Source organism: Anomaloglossus baeobatrachus, chromosome 10, assembly GCF_048569485.1.
Source record: "Anomaloglossus baeobatrachus isolate aAnoBae1 chromosome 10, aAnoBae1.hap1, whole genome shotgun sequence".
NCBI classification, from domain to species: domain Eukaryota; kingdom Metazoa; phylum Chordata; class Amphibia; order Anura; family Aromobatidae; genus Anomaloglossus; species Anomaloglossus baeobatrachus.
The window spans coordinates 15,455,622-15,477,140 of NC_134362.1; the positions used below are offsets into that span (position 1 = coordinate 15,455,622).

General features: G+C 48.3%; 1 protein-coding gene and 1 long non-coding RNA gene across 5 annotated transcripts in view; one reads left to right on the plus strand and one right to left on the minus strand.

The window, feature by feature from the left end:
- Window positions 1-1,940: 1,940 nt before the first annotated feature.
- Window positions 1,941-19,031, minus strand: LTO1 (LTO1 maturation factor of ABCE1). Its single transcript, XM_075325609.1, has 5 exons — window positions 18,927-19,031; window positions 15,349-15,454; window positions 12,507-12,577; window positions 10,721-10,838; window positions 1,941-3,221 (listed from the first exon to the last, which is right to left on the minus strand). The coding sequence occupies exons 1-5, from the start codon at window positions 18,974-18,976 to the stop codon at window positions 3,153-3,155; spliced, it is 414 nt and encodes a 137-aa protein (XP_075181724.1). The 5' UTR covers window positions 18,977-19,031; the 3' UTR covers window positions 1,941-3,152.
- A 216-nt stretch (window positions 19,032-19,247) lies between these two features.
- Window positions 19,248-21,519, plus strand: part of LOC142254623 (uncharacterized) — a 253,831-nt gene continuing 251,559 nt past the window's right edge. For all 4 annotated transcript variants that reach the window (XR_012727285.1, XR_012727283.1, XR_012727284.1 and 1 more), the window contains exon 1: window positions 19,248-19,397. This is a non-coding gene — a long non-coding RNA (uncharacterized LOC142254623). The remainder of the gene's footprint in view (window positions 19,398-21,519) is intronic.

A 21,519-nucleotide genomic window follows, 5' to 3' on the forward strand; every position in this document is an offset into this window, starting at 1 on the left:
CCAGTGTTATACTATGGGACAGCGCTCGCTCCAGTGTTATACTATGGGACAGCGCTCGCTCCAGTGTTATACTATGGGACAGCGCTCGCTCCAGTGTTATACTATGGGACAGCGCAGGCTCCAGTGTTATACTATGGGACAGCGCTGGCTCCAGTGTTATACTATGGGACAGCGCTGGCTCCAGTGTTATACTATGGGACAGCGCTCGCTCCAGTGTTATACTATGAGACAGCGCTCGCTCCAGTGTTATACTATGGGACAGCGCTCGCTCCAGTGTTATACTATGGGACAGCGCTCGCTCCAGTGTTATACTATGGGACAGCGCTCGATCCAGTGTTATACTATGGAACAGCGCTCGCTCCAGTGTTATACTATGGGACAGCGCTGGCTCCAGTGTTATACTATGGGACAGCGCTCGCTCCAGCGTTATACTATGGGACAGCGCTCGCTCCAGCGTTATACTATGGGACAGCGCAGGCTCCAGTGTTATACTATGGGACAGCGCTCGCTCCAGTGTTATACTATGGGACAGCGCTGGCTCCAGTATTATACTATGGGACAGCGCTCGCTCCAGTGTTATACTATGGGACAGCGCTCGCTCCAGTGTTATACTATGGGACAGCGCTCGCTCCAGTGTTATACTATGGAACAGCGCTCGCTCCAGTGTTATACTATGGAACAGCGCTCGCTCCAGTGTTATACTATGGGACAGCGCTGGCTCCAGTGTTATACTATGGGACAGCGCTGGCTCCAGTGTTATACTATGGGACAGCGCTCGCTCCAGTGTTATACTATGGGACAGCGCAGGCTCCAGTGTTATACTATGGGACAGCGCTCGCTCCAGTGTTATACTATGGGACAGCGCTCGCTCCAGTGTTATACTATGGGACAGCGCTGGCTCCAGTGTTATACTATGGGACACCGCTGGCTCCAGTGTTATACTATGGGACAGCGCTCGCTCCAGTGTTATACTATGGGACAGCGCTCGCTCCAGTGTTATACTATGGGACAGCGCTCGCTCCAGTGTTATACTATGGGACAGCGCTGGCTCCAGTGTTATACTATGGGACAGCGCTCGCTCCAGTGTTATACTATGGGACAGCGCTCGCTCCAGTGTTATACTAGTGATGAGTGGACACTACCATGCTCGGGTGCTCAGTACTGGTAACTAGTGATGAGTGGGCACTACCATGCTCGGGTGCTCAGTACTGGTAACTAGTGATGAGCGGGCACTACCATGCTCGGGTTCTCAGTACTGGTAACTAGTGATGAGTGGACACTACCATGCTCGGGTGCTCAGTACTGGTAACTAGTGATGAGTGGGCACTACCATGCTCGGGTGCTCGGTACTTGTAACTAGTGATGAGCGGGCACCTGAGCATGGTAGTGCAGGCTCATCACTAGTCGCGAGTGATAGCACCCGCCCCAGTCGTTCTTGCGACATGTGGTGATCGCTGCCGTAGCGAACAATATCGGTATGTACCGGTTCAGCAACGTCGCTGGCGACACCGAACAATCCCTCCTTCAAGGGGGAGGTGCGTTTGGCATCACAGCGACGTCACACGGCAGCCGTCCAATAGAAGCGGAGGGGCGGAGATGAGCGGCTGGAACATCCCGCCCACCTCCTTCCTTCCTCATTGCCGGTGGACGCAGGTAAGGTGATGGTCCTCGCTCCTGCGGTGTCACATACAGCGATGTGTGGTGCCGCAGGAAGGACGAACAACCAGCGGCATGCACCACCGATATTATAAAAAGGAGCGACGTGTCAACGATTTTTGACGTTTTTGCGATCGTTGATCGTCGCTCCGTATAGTCACACGCTGCGATGTCGCTAACGGCGCCGGATGTGCGTCACAAACACCGTGACTCCCACGATATATCGTTAGCGATGTCGCAGCGTGTAAAGCACGCTTTAGACGTGAGCAGAAGATAAATCACCGTGAGCGGCAAAGATTCAGCATTTATTTATCATAAGGTTAAAAGAAAACAACAAAAAATATCTAAAAATGAGGTCAATACCATGAAAGCCGCTACCGAGAAAGTTCCCGCCCCACTCATAGTAAAGTCCCCCGATACCTCTGACCAGGCGCCCCCTGCTGGTATCACTTAAAGGGGTATTCCCGTCTCCATAGATGGATGTTGTCGGATACTTCTGGTATATACACAAGCATTTTTACAATTTAGTTCTTGAGATATTAACGCTTTTTTCTTGTGTGCAGTCGCCGCCTTGGAGACCGACCATCGCTGCAGGACCGCAGAACATGCGCAGCACGGTGTTGAAGCCGGACGGATTTGCTGGCGCGTGTGTTACCGCCTAATCCTGACCAGCTTTAGCGCGGTGCTTATAAGCTAGACAGCAGCGGTGGTCGGTCTCCTAGGCAACGAATTGTAAACAGAAAAAAAAAGTGTTAATATCTCAAAAATGGCTGGAAATTTTAATAAGCAGTAAATTGCAAAAAGTGCTTGTTTTTCCCAGAGTTATCCAACAATATCCATCTGTGAAGAGGAGAATAAACCTTTCACCCAACGCGGATCAGAGCCACGTCACTACAACTCCCAGCAGACCCTGACAGACGCAGACTTCACACCAGGACGAGTGACCCCTGAACCAGGAGGTTCTCCTCTTCTTCAGGCTCTTGGTGACCTATGAACACTGCTGAGCTCAGACTCTGGCGTGACCCGTCCTGAAGGAGGCTCCGCATAGGCAGCAGGCAGGGATGGGGACGTCACCAGCAATCACACCTCTGCACAGGAGAATTGCCAGTCCTTGTCTTTCTACATCACATTCGGTCCCGGCTCCAGGGCCCGGCTGGCTCGCCAGCATCCGCACACCAGGAGGCTCCGCATAGGCAGCAGGCAAGGATGGGGACGTCACCAGCAATCACACCTCTGCACAGGAGAATTGCCAGTCCTTGTCTTTCTACACCACATTCGGTCCCGGCTCCAGGGCCCGGCTGGCTCGCCAGCATCCGCACACCAGGAGGCTCCGCATAGGCAGCAGGCAAGGATGGGGACGTCACCAGCAATCACACCTCTGCACAGGAGAATTGCCAGTCCTTGTCTTTCTACACCACATTCGGTCCCGGCTCCAGGGCCCGGCCGGCTCGCCAGCGTCCGCACACCAGGAGGCTCCGCCGTCATCGCAGCCCACATCAGAACGAGAGGCCGGAGGCTTCATAGGTTACGGAGAAGTCGGGCTGAACGTTCAGCATGGAGCAAACCTGGAAGTGGAAAATTCGGGTCACAATGCAAAATGCAAACGATGTACAAGATTTTGGGACTATTTTAGAACCTCAATAACCCCTTCACTCCAAGGAAACATCATTTTTTTGTACAGGGATCCCTCACATTTGTGTATAACTCAGACATGTGCTTTTCGATGTTTTATGGGACAGCGCTGGCTCCAGTGTTATACTATGGGACAGCGCTCGCTCCAGTGTTATACTATGGGACAGCGCTCGCTCCAGTGTTATACTATGGGACAGCGCTGGCTCCAGTGTTATACTATGGGACAGCGCACGCTCCAGTGTTATACTATGGGACAGCGCTCGCTCCAGTGTTATACTATGGGACAGCGCGGGCTCCAGTGTTATACTATGGGACAGCGCTCGCTCCAGTGTTATACTATGGGACAGCGCTCGCTCCAGTGTTATACTATGGGACAGCGCTGGCTCAAGTGTTATACTATGGGACAGCGCTCGCTCCAGTGTTATACTATGGGACAGCGCTCGCTCCAGTGTTATACTATGGGACAGCGCTGGCTCCAGTGTTATACTATGGGACAGCGCTCGCTCCAGTGTTATACTATGGGACAGCGCTGGCTCCAGTGTTATACTATGGGACAGCGCTGGCTCCAGTGTTATACTATGGGACAGCGCTCGCTCCAGTGTTATACTATGGGACAGCGCTCGCTCCAGTGTTATACTATGGGACAGCGCTCGCTCCAGTGTTATACTATGGGACAGCGCTCGCTCCAGTGTTATACTATGGGACAGCGCTGGCTCCAGTGTTATACTATGGGACAGCGCTCACTCCAGTGTTATACTATGGGACAGCGCTGGCTCCAGTGTTATACTATGGGACAGCGCTGGCTCCAGCGTTATACTATGGGACAGCGCTCGCTCCAGTGTTATACTATGGGACAGCGCTGGCTCCAGTGTTATACTATGGGACAGCGCTGGCTCCAGCGTTATACTATGGGACAGCGCTCGCTCCAGTGTTATACTATGGGACAGCGCTGGCTCCAGTGTTATACTATGGGACAGCGCTCGCTCCAGTGTTATACTATGGGACAGCGCTGGCTCCAGCGTTATACTATGGGACAGCGCTCGCTCCAGTGTTATACTATGGGACAGCGCTCGCTCCAGTGTTATACTATGGGACAGCGCTGGCTCCAGTGTTATACTATGGGACAGCGCTGGCTCCAGTGTTATACTATGGGACAGCGCTGGCTCCAGTGTTATACTATGGGACAGCGCTCGCTCCAGTGTTATACTATGGGACAGCGCTCGCTCCAGTGTTATACTATGGGACAGCGCTCGCTCCAGTGTTATACTATGGGACAGCGCTCGCTCCAGTGTTATACTATGGGACAGCGCTCGCTCCAGTGTTATACTATGGGACAGCGCTGGCTCCAGTGTTATACTATGGGACAGCGCTGGCTCCAGTGTTATACTATGGGACAGCGCTCGCTCCAGTGTTATACTATGGGACAGCGCTGGCTCCAGTGTTATACTATGGGACATCGCACGCTCCAGTGTTATACTATGGGACAGCGCTCGCTCCAGTGTTATACTATGGGACAGCGCTCGCTCCAGTGTTATACTATGGGACAGCGCTCGCTCCAGTGTTATACTATGGGACAGCGCTCGCTCCAGTGTTATACTATGGGACAGCGCTGGCTCCAGTGTTATACTATGGGACAGCGCTGGCTCCAGTGTTATACTATGGGACAGCGCTGGCTCCAGTGTTATACTATGGGACAGCGCTCGCTCCAGTGTTATACTATGGGACAGCGCTGGCTCCAGTGTTATACTATGGGACATCGCACGCTCCAGTGTTATACTATGGGACAGCGCTTGCTCCAGTGTTATACTATGGGACAACGCTGGCTTCAGTGTTATACTATGGGACAGCGCTCGCTCCAGTGTTATACTATGGGACAGCGCGGGCTCCAGTATTATACTATGGGACAGCGCTCGCTCCAGTGTTATACTATGGGACAGCGCTGGCTCCAGTGTTATACTATGGGACAGCGCTGGCTCCAGTGTTATACTATGGGACAGCGCTGGCTTCAGTGTTATACTATGGGACAGCGCTGGCTCCAGTGTTATACTATGGGACAGCGCTCGCTCCAGTGTTATACTATGGGACAGCGCTCGCTCCAGTGTTATACTATGGGACAGCGCTCGCTCCAGTGTTATACTATGGGACAGCGCTCGCTCCAGTGTTATACTATGGGACAGCGCTCGCTCCAGTGTTATACTATGGGACAGCGCTCGCTCCAGTGTTATACTATGGGACAGCGCTCGCTCCAGTGTTATACTATGGGACAGCGCTCGCTCCAGTGTTATACTATGGGACAGCGCAGGCTCCAGTGTTATACTATGGGACAGCGCTGGCTCCAGTGTTATACTATGGGACAGCGCTCGCTCCAGTGTTATACTATGGGACAGCGCTCGCTCCAGTGTTATACTATGGGACACCGCTGGCTCCAGTGTTATACTATGGGACACCGCTGGCTCCAGTGTTATACTATGGGACAGCGCTCGCTCCAGTGTTATACTATGGGACAGCGCAGGCTCCAGCGTTATACTATGGGACAGCGCTCGCTCCAGCGTTATACTATGGGACAGCGCTGGCTCCAGTGTTATACTATGGGACAGCGCTGGCTCCAGTGTTATACTATGGGACAGCGCTCGCTCCAGTGTTATACTATGGGACAGCGCTCGCTCCAGTGTTATACTATGGGACAGCGCTGTCTCCAGTGTTATACTATGGGACAGCGCTCGCTCCAGTGTTATACTATGGGACAGCGCTGGCTCCAGTGTTATACTATGGGACAGCGCTCGCTCCAGTGTTATACTATGGGACAGCGCTCGCTCCAGTGTTATACTATGGGACAGCGCTCGCTCCAGTGTTATACTATGGGACAGCGCTCGCTCCAGTGTTATACTATGGTTCAGCGCTCGCTCCAGTGTTATACTATGGGACAGCGCTGGCTCCAGTGTTATACTATGGGACAGCGCTCGCTCCAGTGTTATACTATGGGACAGCGCTCGCTCCAGTGTTATACTATGGGACAGCGCTCGCTCCAGTGTTATACTATGGGACAGCGCTGGCTCCAGCGTTATAATATGGGACAGCGCTCGCTCCAGCGTTATACTATGGGACAGCGCTCGCTCCAGTGTTATACTATGGGACAGCGCTCGCTCCAGTGTTATACTATGGGACAGCGCTCGCTCCAGTGTTATACTATGGGACAGCGCTCGCTCCAGTGTTATACTATGGGACAGCGCTCGCTCCAGTGTTATACTATGGGACAGCGCCGAATCGGCATGATAAAAAACCTATTGTATATTGGACGGCCCCACCCATTCACGTCAATGGGTGCGTGAAAATCATCGGACTGCGCTAAGGTCATCCAGTCCAATATACGCAGAGACAAGATGGAGAAATCGATCTCTCTCCGTGGTCTCCACACTTGAATCAGATCACAGTGAGTGACACTCGATCACGCTCGCAGCAGTTTGAGCTGAGTGTCATTAGTATAATCGATCCGAGAGACGTTATACACAAATGTGACCCCGACCTTACACAGTAGAGCCATGGACCCCCCTACAATATGGTACCTTACAGACCCCTCCACAGCACCACCGGCACCGCCTGCTGCTGCCCGTTATTGACCGCGACGTTCAAGTAAGTCGTGAAAATAACGCAGGCACAGGAACCAACAGCTGAGCAAGTGCTGCAACGGCCGGGATCAGAAAATTTACCGATCCGGGGATGTAACCCCTTAGATGTTGCAGTCAATAACAAGCAAAGCATCTAAGGAGGTTAATAGGGATGAGGTCTCTAAGCTGGCAGCACCACCTGATAGGAGGCCCGACTGTGTAACAACAATGTGTATGCGATCAAATGATTGCCGGATCAATCGTAAAGATGGCTTATCACTTTAACCCCTTCATGTCCACAGAACATACATATACAGTTAGGTCCAGAAATCTTTGGACAGTGACACAATTTTGGCGAGTTGGGCTCTGCATGCCACCACATTGGATTTGAAATGAAACCTCTACAACAGAATTCAAGTGCAGATTGTAACGTTTAATTTGAAGGTTTGAACAAAAATATCTGATAGAAATTGTAGGAATTGTCACATTTCTTTACAAACACTCCACATTTTAGGAGGTCAAAAGTAATTGGACAAATAAACCAAACCCAAACAAAATATTTTTATTTTCAATATTTTGTTGCGAATCCTTTGGAGGCAATCACTGCCTTAAGTCTGGAACCCATGGACATCACCAAACGCTGGGTTTCCTCCTTCTTAATGCTTTGCCAGGCCTTTACAGCCGCAGCCTTCAGGTCTTGCTTGTTTGTGGGTCTTTCCGTCTTAAGTCTGGATTTGAGCAAGTGAAATGCATGCTCAATTGGGTTAAGATCTGGTGATTGACTTGGCCATTGCAGAATGTTCCACTTTTTTGCACTCATGAACTCCTGGGTAGCTTTGGCTGTATGCTTGGGGTCATTGTCCATCTGTACTATGAAGCGCCGTCCGATCAACTTTGCGGCATTTGGCTGAATCTGGGCTGAAAGTATATCCCGGTACACTTCAGAATTCATCCGGCTACTCTTGTCTGCTGTTATGTCATCAATAAACACAAGTGACCCAGTGCCATTGAAAGCCATGCATGCCCATGCCATCACGTTGCCTCCACCATGTTTTACAGAGGATGTGGTGTGCCTTGCATCATGTGCCGTTCCCTTTCTTCTCCAAACTTTTTTCTTCCCATCATTCTGGTACAGGTTGATCTTGGTCTCATCTGTCCATAGAATACTTTTCCAGAACTGAGCTGGCTTCATGAGGTGTTTTTCAGCAAATGTAACTCTGGCCTGTCTATTTTTGGAATTGATGAATGGTTTGCATCTAGATGTGAACCCTTTGTATTTACTTTCATGGAGTCTTCTCTTTACTGTTGACTTAGAGACAGATACACCTACTTCACTGAGAGTGTTCTGGACTTCAGTTGATGTTGTGAACGGGTTCTTCTTCACCAAAGAAAGTATGCGGCGATCATCCACCACTGTTGTCATCCGTGGACGCCCAGGCCTTTTTGAGTTCCCAAGCTCACCAGTCAATTCCTTTTTTCTCACAATGTACCCGACTGTTGATTTTGCTACTCCAAGCATGTCTGCTATCTCTCTGATGGATTTTTTCTTTTTTTTTCAGCCTCAGGATGTTCTGCTTCACCTCAATTGAGAGTTCCTTAGACCGCATGTTGTCTGGTCACAGCAACAGCTTCCAAATGCAAAACCACACACCTGTAATCAACCCCAGACCTTTTAACTACTTCATTGATTACAGGTTAACGAGGGAGACGCCTTCAGAGTTAATTGCAGCCCTTAGAGTCCCTTGTCCAATTACTTTTGGTCCCTTTAAAAAGAGGAGGCTATGCATTACAGAGCTATGATTCCTAAACCCTTTCTCCGATTTGGATGTGAAAACTCTCATATTGCAGCTGGGAGTGTGCACTTTCAGCCCATATTATATATATAATTGTATTTCTGAACATGTTTTTGTAAACAGCTAAAATAACAAAACTTGTGTCACTGTCCAAATATTTCTGGACCTAACTGTACGTGCATGAGGGTGTACGGAGGGGGCTCAGGAGATGTGTTACACTGCCGGCACCTGCCTGTAACAGCAGCAACTGCAGCTCCAATCGCTGCTGTTTAACCACTTAAATGCTGCAGTCAATCACAGATTCAAGTCTCCAAGAGGGAAAGTGACTACGAAATAAAGTGAAAATTAAATAAATAAATTAATTAATTTATTTATTAAAACGTTAAAACAATAAATAAAAAATTGAATCTCATGGCTTTTTCCAATACGAAAAAAAATATTATTATTATTATATTTTTTTTTTGTATTAGAAAAAGCCATGGGATTAAATTTATTTATTGTTTTAACGTTTTAATAAATAAATAAATTAATTAATTAAAACGTTAAAGCACTAAATAAAAAATTGAATCTCATGGCTTTTTCCAATACAAAAAAAAAATATAATAATAATAATAATAATAATAAAACGTACAAATAGTTGGTTGTGTCACATCCAATGTATCATAATATAAAATTAATTACTGGTATAGTTAATAAAAGGAAAAAAAAAAATGGAGAAATAATAAATCTGTATTTTTTTATACTTTGCCTACTCTAAAAAAAAAAATGCAATAAAAAGCGATCAGTGTCGTGCGCGCCTAACAATAATACCAATAAAAGCATCAGCTTGCCCCGCAAAAAATGCAGCATGTGGAAAAAAAACAAATTCTGGGTCAGCAAATTTTATTAATTTGTTTTCTTTTTTACAAAATTACAATTTTTTTTATATATTCAGGTATAACAAAAAATTTAAAAATTTAAAATATATATATATATATATATATATATATATATATATATATATATATATATATATATTCTATTGGTAGAATAGCGTGAAGGAAAATGACAGCTCGACCCGAAAAAATAAAAAAATGGTGGATTCAGAATGTTATCATTGAGTTTTATAACTTTTTTGGTGGTTTGTAAAACAGAAGAACTAATGAATCAGCACAGCGTTCTAAACCTATCTAAGGCTGGTTTCACACTACGTTTATTTAACATCCGTCCTTAACGTTATTTTAGCGGAAATACGGATCCTGCTTTTACAGCATAAAACGTATGCAAACGCATGTCTTATTTTGCAGGATCCTGCACTGGATGTTTAGGGGCGGGCATTGGAGTCATGTGATCGGGAGTGAGGGGAACTAGACTGGGAGCCGGCTTCTGACAGCTGCAGACGCTGGTAACCAAGGTAAACATCGGCCTTGGATACCCGATATTTATCTTGGTTACGAGTGTCTGCAGCTGCTAGGAGCAGGGCTGTCTGCACACGTAACCAACGTAAACATCGGGTAACTAAGAGAAGTGGTTACGCGATATTTACCTTGGTTACGAGTGTCCGCAGCTCTCAGGTGGGGGAGAGGGAGGGAGGGAGGAAGGGGGAAAGACAGAGATAGAGAGGGTGAGGGAGGGAGGAGGAGAGACAGATCACGCGAGACTGGTTCTGGGCATGCTCAGTACAAAAGCAGGATCCTGTCTATCAGCACGCCAGCGTTCACCTGCGTTTGCGTGCTGTTTAGTCAGGATCCGGTGACTTGCAGTATTTTGACGCAGCTCAAAAACGCTACAAGTAGCGTTTTTGAAACATGTTAAAAAACTGCAAGTCGCTGGATCCGCACTATAACGCACGCAAACGCAGGTGAACACATGTTAACGCGAGTCCATTGCAAATGCATTGAAATGAAAACGCATTTGCACTGGATCCGTACTTCCGCTAAAATAACGTTTTCAACGGATGTTAAAAAGACGTAGGGTGAAACCAGCCTTAAGAGAAACAAATCAATGGGTGATCAAGCGGAGAGAAGACGAGCATCGGTCGTCCCCGGCACTAACCTGCTTCACTTTACCCCGCACCCTGGAGAGGTCGTCCTGGAGTGTCTCATTAGTGGGGTCTTCTGTGGGGAAGCTCTGGATCATTCTTATCAGGGAGTCCAGGGTCTTTACTTTTTTACTGAATGTAATAAAAAAAACATAAGTCAGAGTTGACTGAACCGAACCCGAGCAGTGAGTGTAACCGGGGCGAATAGGAAAGTATTGATTAGAGACAATCAGCGGATTGAAGAGGACAGCGCCGAACACTGTATAGTGGCTGCACGTGGTACTGCAGCGCTCACCCACTCGCGTATGAGACACAGCTTGTAGTACCATCCACAGCCACTATACAATGTGCGGCGCTGTCCCTCCAATCAGTTGATCAATGGGAAATGTGGAAAAGTGTCATCAGAATGTGACAAAATAAAAAAATCTCTGGAAATCTTACAGTTATCACTTGGATTCTCAGCAGTCTCATTATCATCACAGCAGGATTACAATGACTGAAATGTCCTCCTGTTGTACAGTGACTGATAACTTCTATATGCAGTAGAAAAGACAGGATTCACAATTGGTGATGTCACAGCTCACCTCCTCCTCCTTTAAAGTGACTGATAACACCTCTATATACAGTATATAACACAGGATTCACCATTCACAATAGGTGATATCACAGCTCAACTCCTGCACAATGTCAGATAACACCTCTATATACAATAGATAACAGAATCCACCATTCACAATAGGTGATGTCACAGCTCACCTCCTCCTGTACAATGACTGATAACACCTCTATATACAATAGATAACACAGAATCCACCATTCACAATAGGTGATGTCACAGCTCACCTCCTCCTGTACAATGACTGATAACACCTCTATATACAATAGATAACACAGAATCCACCATTCACAATAGGTGATGTCACAGCTCACCTCCTCCTGTATAATGACTGATAACACCTCTATATACTGTATATAACACAGGATCCACCATTCACAGTAGGTGATATCACAGCTCACCTCCTCGTGTACAATGATTGATAACACCTCTATATACAGTATATAACACAGGATCCACCATTCACAATAGATATCACAGCTCACCTCCTCCTCTTGGACAATGACTGAAAACACCTCTATATATAGTAGATAACACAAAATACACCTGTCACAATAGATGTCACAGCTCACCTCCTCCTCCTCCTGTACAACTGATAACACCTCTATATACAGTAGATAAGACAGAATCCTCCATTTGCTATAGTAGATGTCACAGCTCACCTCCTCCTCTGGTACAATGATCTGACAGGTGACATATTATGCTCCCAATACTCCCTCATAGAAGCCCATGAGTCAGCCCATCTGCCGCCGGTTACGGTCAGGTCAGTAAAACCGCTTTAAAGCAAAACTCTAAATGTTTGTAATGGAAGATCAGGTGAGGTGAGTGACCCAGAATCATGACCAAAAAAAATAAAAAAAATAAAAAAATTAATCAGTCAGAAAATAAAAACACATTTGGAAATAAGAATATTTGCACTGAGCATTTGCCGGGCTGGTGCACTTGTCCTTGGTCTGTGTTATCCGGACCGGGCGGTGAGAACTCCCGGGAGCGACACCTGGATGCCGGCATTGGGCGTCTCCTGTGATTACGATGCCCTCGGATGTGATGGCCAGGATGCCGGCATTCGGTGCCGGTTGGTGAAGTTCTCACAGCCGTGGACCGTCTGCCGCAGACTACAGACATGAGCGCTGCTGCAATAATAACACAGGAGACACGTGCACCACCTCCACCGCCGGCCTCACCTCTGCTTCTCATCGGTGCTGGACGCCAGGAGGAGTCTCCACGTGCACGCAAATCCCAGATAACACCCGAGCTGGAAGAGAGGAAAACCGGGAGAAGAGGCCACATTAACAACAGCCCTGATCACATCCAATGTTACAGGACGCTGGAAATTATGTGAAAATGCACCGAGCAGTGAAGTGATCACATCGATTATCGGGAGACAATGGCGCCTGCCAGGGGTGAGATCTATAAACAGCAAGTGATTGGTCAGAAGAGCAAGCAGGAAACATGAGCAAGCACAAAACTGTCACAGTGCAACATTGTGGATCTCTAACACAATACGGCATGGGATGTTCCCATTATCCAATTGCTCTTTTGGGGTGATTTTGTTATACGGCAGGTCTTCTGGGTTGTTCCTGATATACAGCAGGTCTTGTGGGATGTTATCAGTATGAAGAGGATCTTATGGGGTGTTCCCTGTATACGGAGGGTCTTGTGGGGTGTTCTCGATATACAGTGGGTCTTGTTGGGTGTTCCCAGTATACGGCAGGTCTAGTGGGTTGCTTCCAGTATACGGCAGGTCTAGTGGGTTGCTTCCAGTATATGGCAGGTCTTGTGGGGTGTTCCCAGTATATGGCAGGTCTAGTGGGGTGCTCCCAGTATACAGCAGGCCATGTGGGGTGTTCCCAGTATACGGCAGGCCATGTGGGGTGTTCCCAGTATACGGCAGGTCTAGTGGGGTGCTTCCAGTATACGGCAGGTCTAGTGGGGTGCTTCCAGTATACGGCAGGTCTTGTGGGGTGTTCCCAGTATATGGCAGGTCTAGTAGGGTGTTCCCAGTATACGGCAGGTCTAGTGGGGTGCTTCCAGTATACAGCGGGACTTGTGGGATTCTCCCAGTAGACAGTGGGTCTTGTGGGGTGTTCCCAGTATACGGCAGGTCTTGTGGGGTGTTCCCGGTATATGGCGGGTCTTGTGGAGTGTTCCCGGTATACAGCAGGTCTTGTGGGGTGTTCCTGGTATACGGCAGGTCTTGTGGGGTGTTCCCGGTATACGGCAGGTCTTGTGGGGTGTTCCTGGTATACAGTGGGTCTTGTGGGGTGTTCCCGGTATATGGCAGGTCTTGTGGGGTGTTCCCGGTATACGGCGGGTCTTCTGGGGTGTTCCTGGTATACAGTGGGTCTTGTGGGGTGTTCCCGGTATATGGCAGGTCTTGTGGGGTGTTCCCGGTATACGGCGGGTCTTCTGGGGTGTTCCCAGTATACAAAGGGTCTTGTGGGGTGATCCTACTAAACGACAGGTCTTGTTGGGTGTTCCCGGTACATGGCAGGTCTTGTTCGGTGTTCCCGGTAAATGGCAGGTCTTGTGGGGTGTTCCCGGTACATGGCAGGTCTTGTGGGGTGTTCCCGGTATACGGTAGGTCTTTTGGGGGTTGCCAGCTATAAGTAGGGTTTGTAGTAGTTAGTACCTACTAAAAGTGTTGCGCGTACTATGTAACTATGTAAGGAGGTAGTTTTATTATTTTGGCCCCCCAGTGTGATGTACATGTGCAGACACAGGAGACGCACAGCCGCCCCCCATACTTTGGGCGCGGTGCGGCGCTGACAGTAGATAACGCTGCGCTGCAGGTGGCGCCGATGTCACGGAGAGGCTGTAATTAGCTGCAGATGAGGGAACAGTCTGTGCTGATGAGATCTGCAGATCTGGTGTCAGAGCACTAAAGTCATAAGACCAAAGGCAATAGAGGAAATGACTGGAGCTAAATATATCAGTGGAGGTGACGCCACAGATAGTGGGGGTAGCAGTGCTCGATGACAACACGGATTGTGCCGCAGCAGATAAAGTATAACGTGACCTGTGAGTTAGCAGAGTATTATGCCCTCCCTGACCTCTGACACACATCATACCGTATATACCATGCCCCCCTCCCCCGGCACAGCGCTGGCCACAAGGGACCCCTATGACGGTCACACACCGGATACAGAGGTGAACGCCTACCGCGGCCGTCATTTCTGTGCAGCCCTGAGACATCGCACCACCCCTGAGGCATCGCTTCCCCCGAGGCATCGCGCCACCCCTGAGGCATCGCGTCACCCCTGAGGCATCGCGTCACCCCTGAGGCATCACGCCACCCCTGAGGCATCACGCCACCCCTGAGGCATCGCGTCACCCCTGAGGCATCGCGTCACCCCTGAGACATCGCTTCCCCCGAGGCATCGCGCCACCCCTGAGGCATCGCTTCCCCCGAGGCATCGCGCCACCCCTGAGACATCGCTTCCCCCGAGGCATCGCGCCACCCCTGAGGCATCGCGCCACCCCTGAGGCATCGCGTCAACCCTGAGACATCGCTTCCCCAGAGGCATCGCGCCACCCCCGAGGCATCGCGCCACCCCCGAGGCATCGCGCCACCCCTGAGGCATCGCGCCACCCCTGAGACATCGCTTCCCCCGAGGCATCGCGCCACCCCTGAGGCATCGCGCCACCCCTGAGACATCGCTTCCCCCGAGGCATCGCGCCACCCCTGAGGCATCGCGTCACCCCTGAGACATCGCTTCCCCCGAGGCATCGTGCCACCCCTGAGGCATCGCGCCACCCCTGAGGCATCGCGTCACCCCTGAGGCATCGCGTCACCCCTGAGGCATCGCGTCACCCCTGAGGCATCGCGTCACCCCTGAGGCATCACGCCACCCCTGAGACATCGCGTCACCCCTAAAACATCGCGTCACCCCTAAGACATCGCGTCACCGCTAAGACATCGCTTCCCCCGAGACATCGCGCCACCGCTGAGGCATCACGGCACAGAAGATGTATCACCATCACCACCGCTTCCCTTGTGACTTCCCCCATTATTGGTCCCTTTACCTCGGATCCAGCTCTCGCCCCATACACGGCTCCATATTGCTTCCCCTCCGTCTCACCGATGTGGTTTCCTTCAGCAAAGCCTTCCTCATATCCTTCCCCCCGGTACCTGCAGACATCACAGGGCAATGATAAGGATAAACCCATGCAAATCATCAGCCGATACTGTAAGACGTGTGGGACTCACACTATGCCTGTCAATAAAGGGGGTCCATATTGCTGCGTCCCCTTCTAAAGACAACTGCAGCATGTACGTTTTCAGGAATGGTAATAATTAATTCCCTCTCCTGTAAGAACAAAAGATTGGGCAGATTTAAAATCCAGCATGCCCGATCCTTCATTCCAGAAACTCGAGAGAGAGACACAACACCACAGTACACCTCGTCTGCAATCGACGACTTCAGATAAGTTTTATCCAATGTTTAAGAAGCAGATGCAATTGTAACGAACCCCCAGCTGTAAAAAGAGGTACCCCGAAGTGATTTCTTCCCAAAGAAGTGAATGGAAGTGTGAGTAATGGTGACAGATCACACAGGTGATAATACGCAGCGTCACCTGACTCGTCCCATTACACCGCTCCTATGGAATGCAGCAGTCGTCGGGCACGTAGGAAGGGTGCCATGTGCGGCCAGCTTTATAGAGCAGCAGGAGACACATTATCTGATAAGTCTTCTGATGTAATGGAGTATTATGGCTTTAGGAAATGCACAGGATAGACGGTAAATTGCTCATTACTAGGGGTCCGACTGCTGGACCCCCATACAAGGGCTCTGATACGCAATGCTAGAGCGAAGTGATGACAATGCACAGGCCCCATTCATTGCCTATGGGATGGTTGGAGATATGCCAGCGCAGAGCTCATCTAAGGGGGGCTCTAGAGTCCTATTCTGGGGATCAGTCGGGGTCCCAATGGTCAGACCTCACGAGTCCATTATCACCCAGCCTGTGTGTATGTGATCATTTCCCCACACGGTGACATCGCTAAGTTGTGCAACCAAAAATCGCTTCTGTGACTTGTAGTGACGTGACTATTTCAGAGCTGAAGTTATACTGCAAAAATCCAGAAAATATCTTCAATGCTGGAGAGTAGAAGGGGTTAAGGCTGCGCTGTCGCCATAGGATGATAAAAACGTTGTTGATTTAATGACAGATTATTTTATTCCATAGGTCTGCGCGTTTCGAGGTGAGGACCTCTTCTTCTTGTATTGTTGATTTTTCTGATTTTTGTGGTCCTGAAGAAGAGGTCCTCACCTCGAAACGCATAGACCTATGGAATTAAATAATCTTTCATTAAATCAACAACTTTTTTATCATCCTTTGGCAACAGCGCGGCTTTAACCCCTTCTACTCTCCAGCATTGATGACATCTACACGTGGGGCTGCGGCAGCCGCCTATCATCTGTGTGCTGGTGAGTGTACAGAAACTTACTTTTATTTTAATATCTGGTAAGACACTAGTTTGCACTCTCTTTCTCTTAGTTTTACTTAAAATTCAGCAAATGGAAGAGAAGTCGCTCGCTACCGGCATTGACTGAGCAGCCAACACATTTGGAAACAAGGGTGACTATTGTGTTATGGCTGCAGGTCATAGTTCACACGGTGGAAACATCAGCTCCAACCCTGAGCCTCGCGCTGCACGGTGTCCACTGATGTCACCTGTGATCTTCCGCCACTGAAAGTGTCACTAATGTTTCCAAAGGTGTTGGGTCTTCTGCTGCCGGTCACAAGCGACCCAATTGCCATAGACTTTAATGTAAGCTGTCTGCAACTTTTTTTTTCCTTTTTACAGCACACTAGTCGTCAAGCAGCGAGTTGCAAACAAGCAGCTCAATTCACTTTTTTGCACCACATTTTTGTCTTGTTTTTGGCGTTTTTCCACTGTTTTTAATTTGGGCCTTATTTTACTTTTAACATAGTGACTTTTTTTTATCTATCTTGATTTTTTTTTATTGGGATTTAGAGTTTCCATATATTTTCATCAGAATCATCGATTATGACTTTTTTATTTATTTTTTTTTGGGGGGGGGGAGCGAATTAGTGGGTAGATTTTACAACATTTTTTCAGAACCTTCTATATTTTTTGTGCTAAAAAGTATAGAAATAGGTAATAGACAAAAGTGAACAACATTTTTTTTTGTGTGTGTGCAAAATACATGGACCCCGTGCGTTGTTTTGGAGAATCTGGTGCAAAAGAAAAAAAAAGTAAAGAGTCTTCAACAATTGCAAAACATGAATCAAGCCCAAGATGTAAAAATGTTTCGTTTTTGTCACGTGACTTGTCAGTGTAACCTCGGCCTGATCAGTAACAGTCCAAAAAACGGAGCGCTCCTTTAGGCCTCTTTCACACGTCCGTGCAAAACACACGCACTATGTTTTGCACGGTCCGTGGTGTAAGTGTATATGTGTGTGTGTGTGTCCATGTGCGTGCTGTTAGTGTGCTATCCATGTGACATCCGCATAGTGCACGGACATCATGAATTTCTATACTTACCAGTCCCTGACGCTGCTGTCTCCAGCCCTGCTGCTTCCGGTCCTCGGTGCAGTGAATATTTGATGAGCATAATGAGCGGGCCCGGAAGCAAGTGACAGCAGCGCTGGAGAATGTGAGTATAGAAAGTCATTTTATTTTTCTCCGGTGCGTGTCACACTGCGGATCACATCAGTGTGCGGTCCATATGACACCCGTGCTGCCGGATTAAAACAGACATGTCTCCATGTGGATCACATGGACACACATATGCTCCACACAAACACACGGTCCATGTGAAAACAGACTCATTGGGCAGGCCCATTGATTTAATGGGTCTACATGTGTGTCCATGTCTCCGGTATGTGTGAAATGACGTAGTGTGTATGTCGTAGACGCGTCATGCACACAGGCTTCAGAAAGAGGACGAAGATGGCTGAAAGAGCAGGCACTGGCATGCGAGAAAGGAGATGCCCATGTGGCCATTAGGTAAGTATTATAAAGTGTTTTTTTATGTTATACCCCCGGCCTGGGCTCTTATATACAGCATGTTAGAATGCTGTATATAAGAGCCCGGAGGTGGTGGCCGCAGCTTATAGGTCAAAAAAAGTGGTGACAGGTTCCCTTTAATAATTAAAAGTTGCTTTTTCCTTCACAAATGCCGCAGATTATTCCTCAACTGTGCAAAAAAAAAAGACTGAAAAAAGAAAACAAAAAAAGGGAGAAAAAAAACTAAAAATTAAAAAGAAAATTCTCAGAAAGGACCTTAAAAAAACATAAAATTAAATTACAAATATATACATTGGGAGGTTGTCATATTTCAACATAATAAGTCCTAGTTCTTAAAGTCAGACATGATGAATTAAGCAAGAAAAAAAACTAAAAAGAGAAAAACACAAGACAAGGGTAGATGGATAAATCACTGATTCAGCCTATTTGCTGTCAGTGAATGGAGACCTCCGGGCCGGAAGCGCCAGGACACATGTGCAGGAACGGGATGTGTCTATTCAATGGCAGCAATGGGGGGAGGAAGAGGCTCCATTACACGTCTGCGCCGGGCCGCAGCTAGATGGCGCCCTCTCCCTCCCCCGTGTGGTCGCGCACGCGCACTCACCTCTCCTCGCACATCACAATGCCCCCGAACAGGTCGTCCGCGCTCTCCATGGTGACAACGACTAGAGGTGAAGGAAAGGGAACCTGATGTTACCAGACGCAGTTTCCGGGGGGACACAGATCGGAGCGCGGAACAGGAAGTAGATTCGTGTGCACTTCCGGTCTGCTGAGGTAATGTAGTGCAGTCACGTGACGAGGCGTAGAGGCGGGGCTTGCTGTGTGAGCGGGCTGAGGTGAAGACGCCTTCGGGTGTCGGGGTTGTGTGCGCGCACTGCGCGGCGGCGCGGACGGAGGAGGATGATGATGATGACGGTTTTCTCCCGCTATGTGGCACCATTTTTCTTCTTGAGGACCCTGTATTACCCCTGTCTGTAAAAATAACTAAACTAGCAGTAATCCCTGGCGGCTGTAGCTGTCAGTCATACAAGGACGTCAGTACTGTGCTCTGCCGGGAGAGGGCGCCCGAGGACAGGTGTGTACGGAGCCTTCACATGGACGGTTCTGAGGCGCGTGTGAGCGGAGACGTCACCAGTGTAGACTATGTTCACATTTTTGCTGCGGTTTTCTACAGTAAAAACTGCTCTTGTCAGTAAAAAAAAAAAAATTAAAAAAATTGTCATTTGTCTACAGAACATGTGTCAATAAAGTTAGTTTTATTCACCACAAAAGCAGCAAAAACGCTAGAAGAATTTTACATTCTGCGTCTTTCAAAAACAATTTTCCATTTCCGTCAGGGAAAAAGCGTTTGCAGGAGAATTCTGGAATCTCAGCTTTTGCTGGTCCTGTCAAAAGCAGCATTTTGCATAAAACATGCAAAAAAAAAAACCTGCAGCATGTGAACATAGCCTTAGGCTGTGGTCATACGTTGCATTTTTTTTTTGCTGTTTTTCATGAATTTCTGCAAACTAAAAGCTGTTTTTTCAGGACCAGCAAAAGCTGAGATTTCAGAAATCTGCACACGTGTTTTTTTTCCCTGACTGAAATGGAAAACTGCTGTGTTTTTGAAAGATGCAGAGGGTCAATTTTTGAAGCGTTTTTCATCATTGAAAGCAATGAGTGCAAACATGCAAGAGCTGCTTTTTTGTTGAATGAAACTAACTTTATTTAAACATGCACTGTACACAAATGACAAACCAAAAATCGCAGCAAAACCTGCTTTTTGGGAGCTGCTTTTTATTGCCAAGAAAGCAGTATTTGGCTGCTTAAGGGCTCATGCGCACGTTGCCGAATTTCATGCATTTACGCTGCGTATTGCACCGCAGCGTAAATGCATGCTACCTACGTCTATATAGATTGTGCATGAGACGTGCGCACGCTGCGTTTCAGAGTGCAGCGATATGGATGCCAAAATTTTGTTCCAAATCGCTGTGTCCTAAGAAGCAACGTGTCACCTTTTCCGTTCCCTTTGGATGCTGCTCCCGCTCTGTCTATGGGAGAAGCTGCATCCAGAGCGCATGAATTCGGCTTCTTTTCTGCAGAAACACTGCATTCATTACGCAGTGTTTCTGCAGCAATTTGATGCGCACATGTGCTTTCAAATCCCTGCAGAAATTTCTGCAGGGACGCAACGTGTGCATACAGCCTTAAAAGTGCAATGTGTGAACATAGCCTTAGTGTACACAGGACTATTCTGCGACAGACCAACAGTACAGACAGTGACGGGCGGCTTTCCTGAGTGCGCAGAGATACACCCCGTGACAAGATCACGTCTGCATCGGGCAGAACACCGTCCTCGGGCAGCGTGAGCGACGCTCGACTCACAGTCCTGACACCATTTCATCTATGGACAGTCGCCTATCACCAAGTTCCCGCAAGCAAGAACGCTGCAACTTACTATTTTTGCAATTTTTTAGTTGTTGCTGCTCTCTTGGTGCAGATCTGAAACTGTCAAGTTTTGGAGGTTTTTTTTTTGTGCGGGGAATCTGCACTGAAAAGCCTCTATAAACTCATGCTGAGTGCATCCACCGACCTACAGTAACTGCAGCAGATTTTCCTACACCCAAAAAAGCGTCTAGTTTGCTCCTTGGTAACAAGTCCTTACAGAGGTATTCCCGTTAACATTCTGTAAAAAGAGGCTGAAGCCACCAAAAACTGTAGCAGAGGGCGGACACTTTTTTTTTTTTTTTAAATTCTTTGTTGATCGGTTGAATTTTTCAAAACAGATTTTTCTCTTAGGCTAGGTTCACATTTCCGTTGTTTTGCATCAGTCACATGCGTTGCTTGACGCTTGTGACTGATGCGTTGTACAACGGATGACAAGAATAGAATTCATTGTCGGACTCCGTTGTAAAAGAGAGAGCGATCAGCTGATCGTTCACAATAGCCGGCCGGCTTTTGAGAGCGAACAGATGATCTCCCGGGGGCCAGCTAATGAGAGCGATCAGCTGATCGCTCACATTAGCCGGCCGCCAGGTGATCAGCCGATCGCTAATAGCAGCCGGCCGCCGGGTGATCAGCCGATCGCTCACAGCAGCCGGGTGATCAGCTGATCGTTCGACCGCCGAGAATGTGTGCGGGCGTTGGAGTGCGGGGCAGGTGGAGCCGAGCGGGACCATGGCACTGAGGACGTCAGGTGTGTGAGTGTGTACATGCCG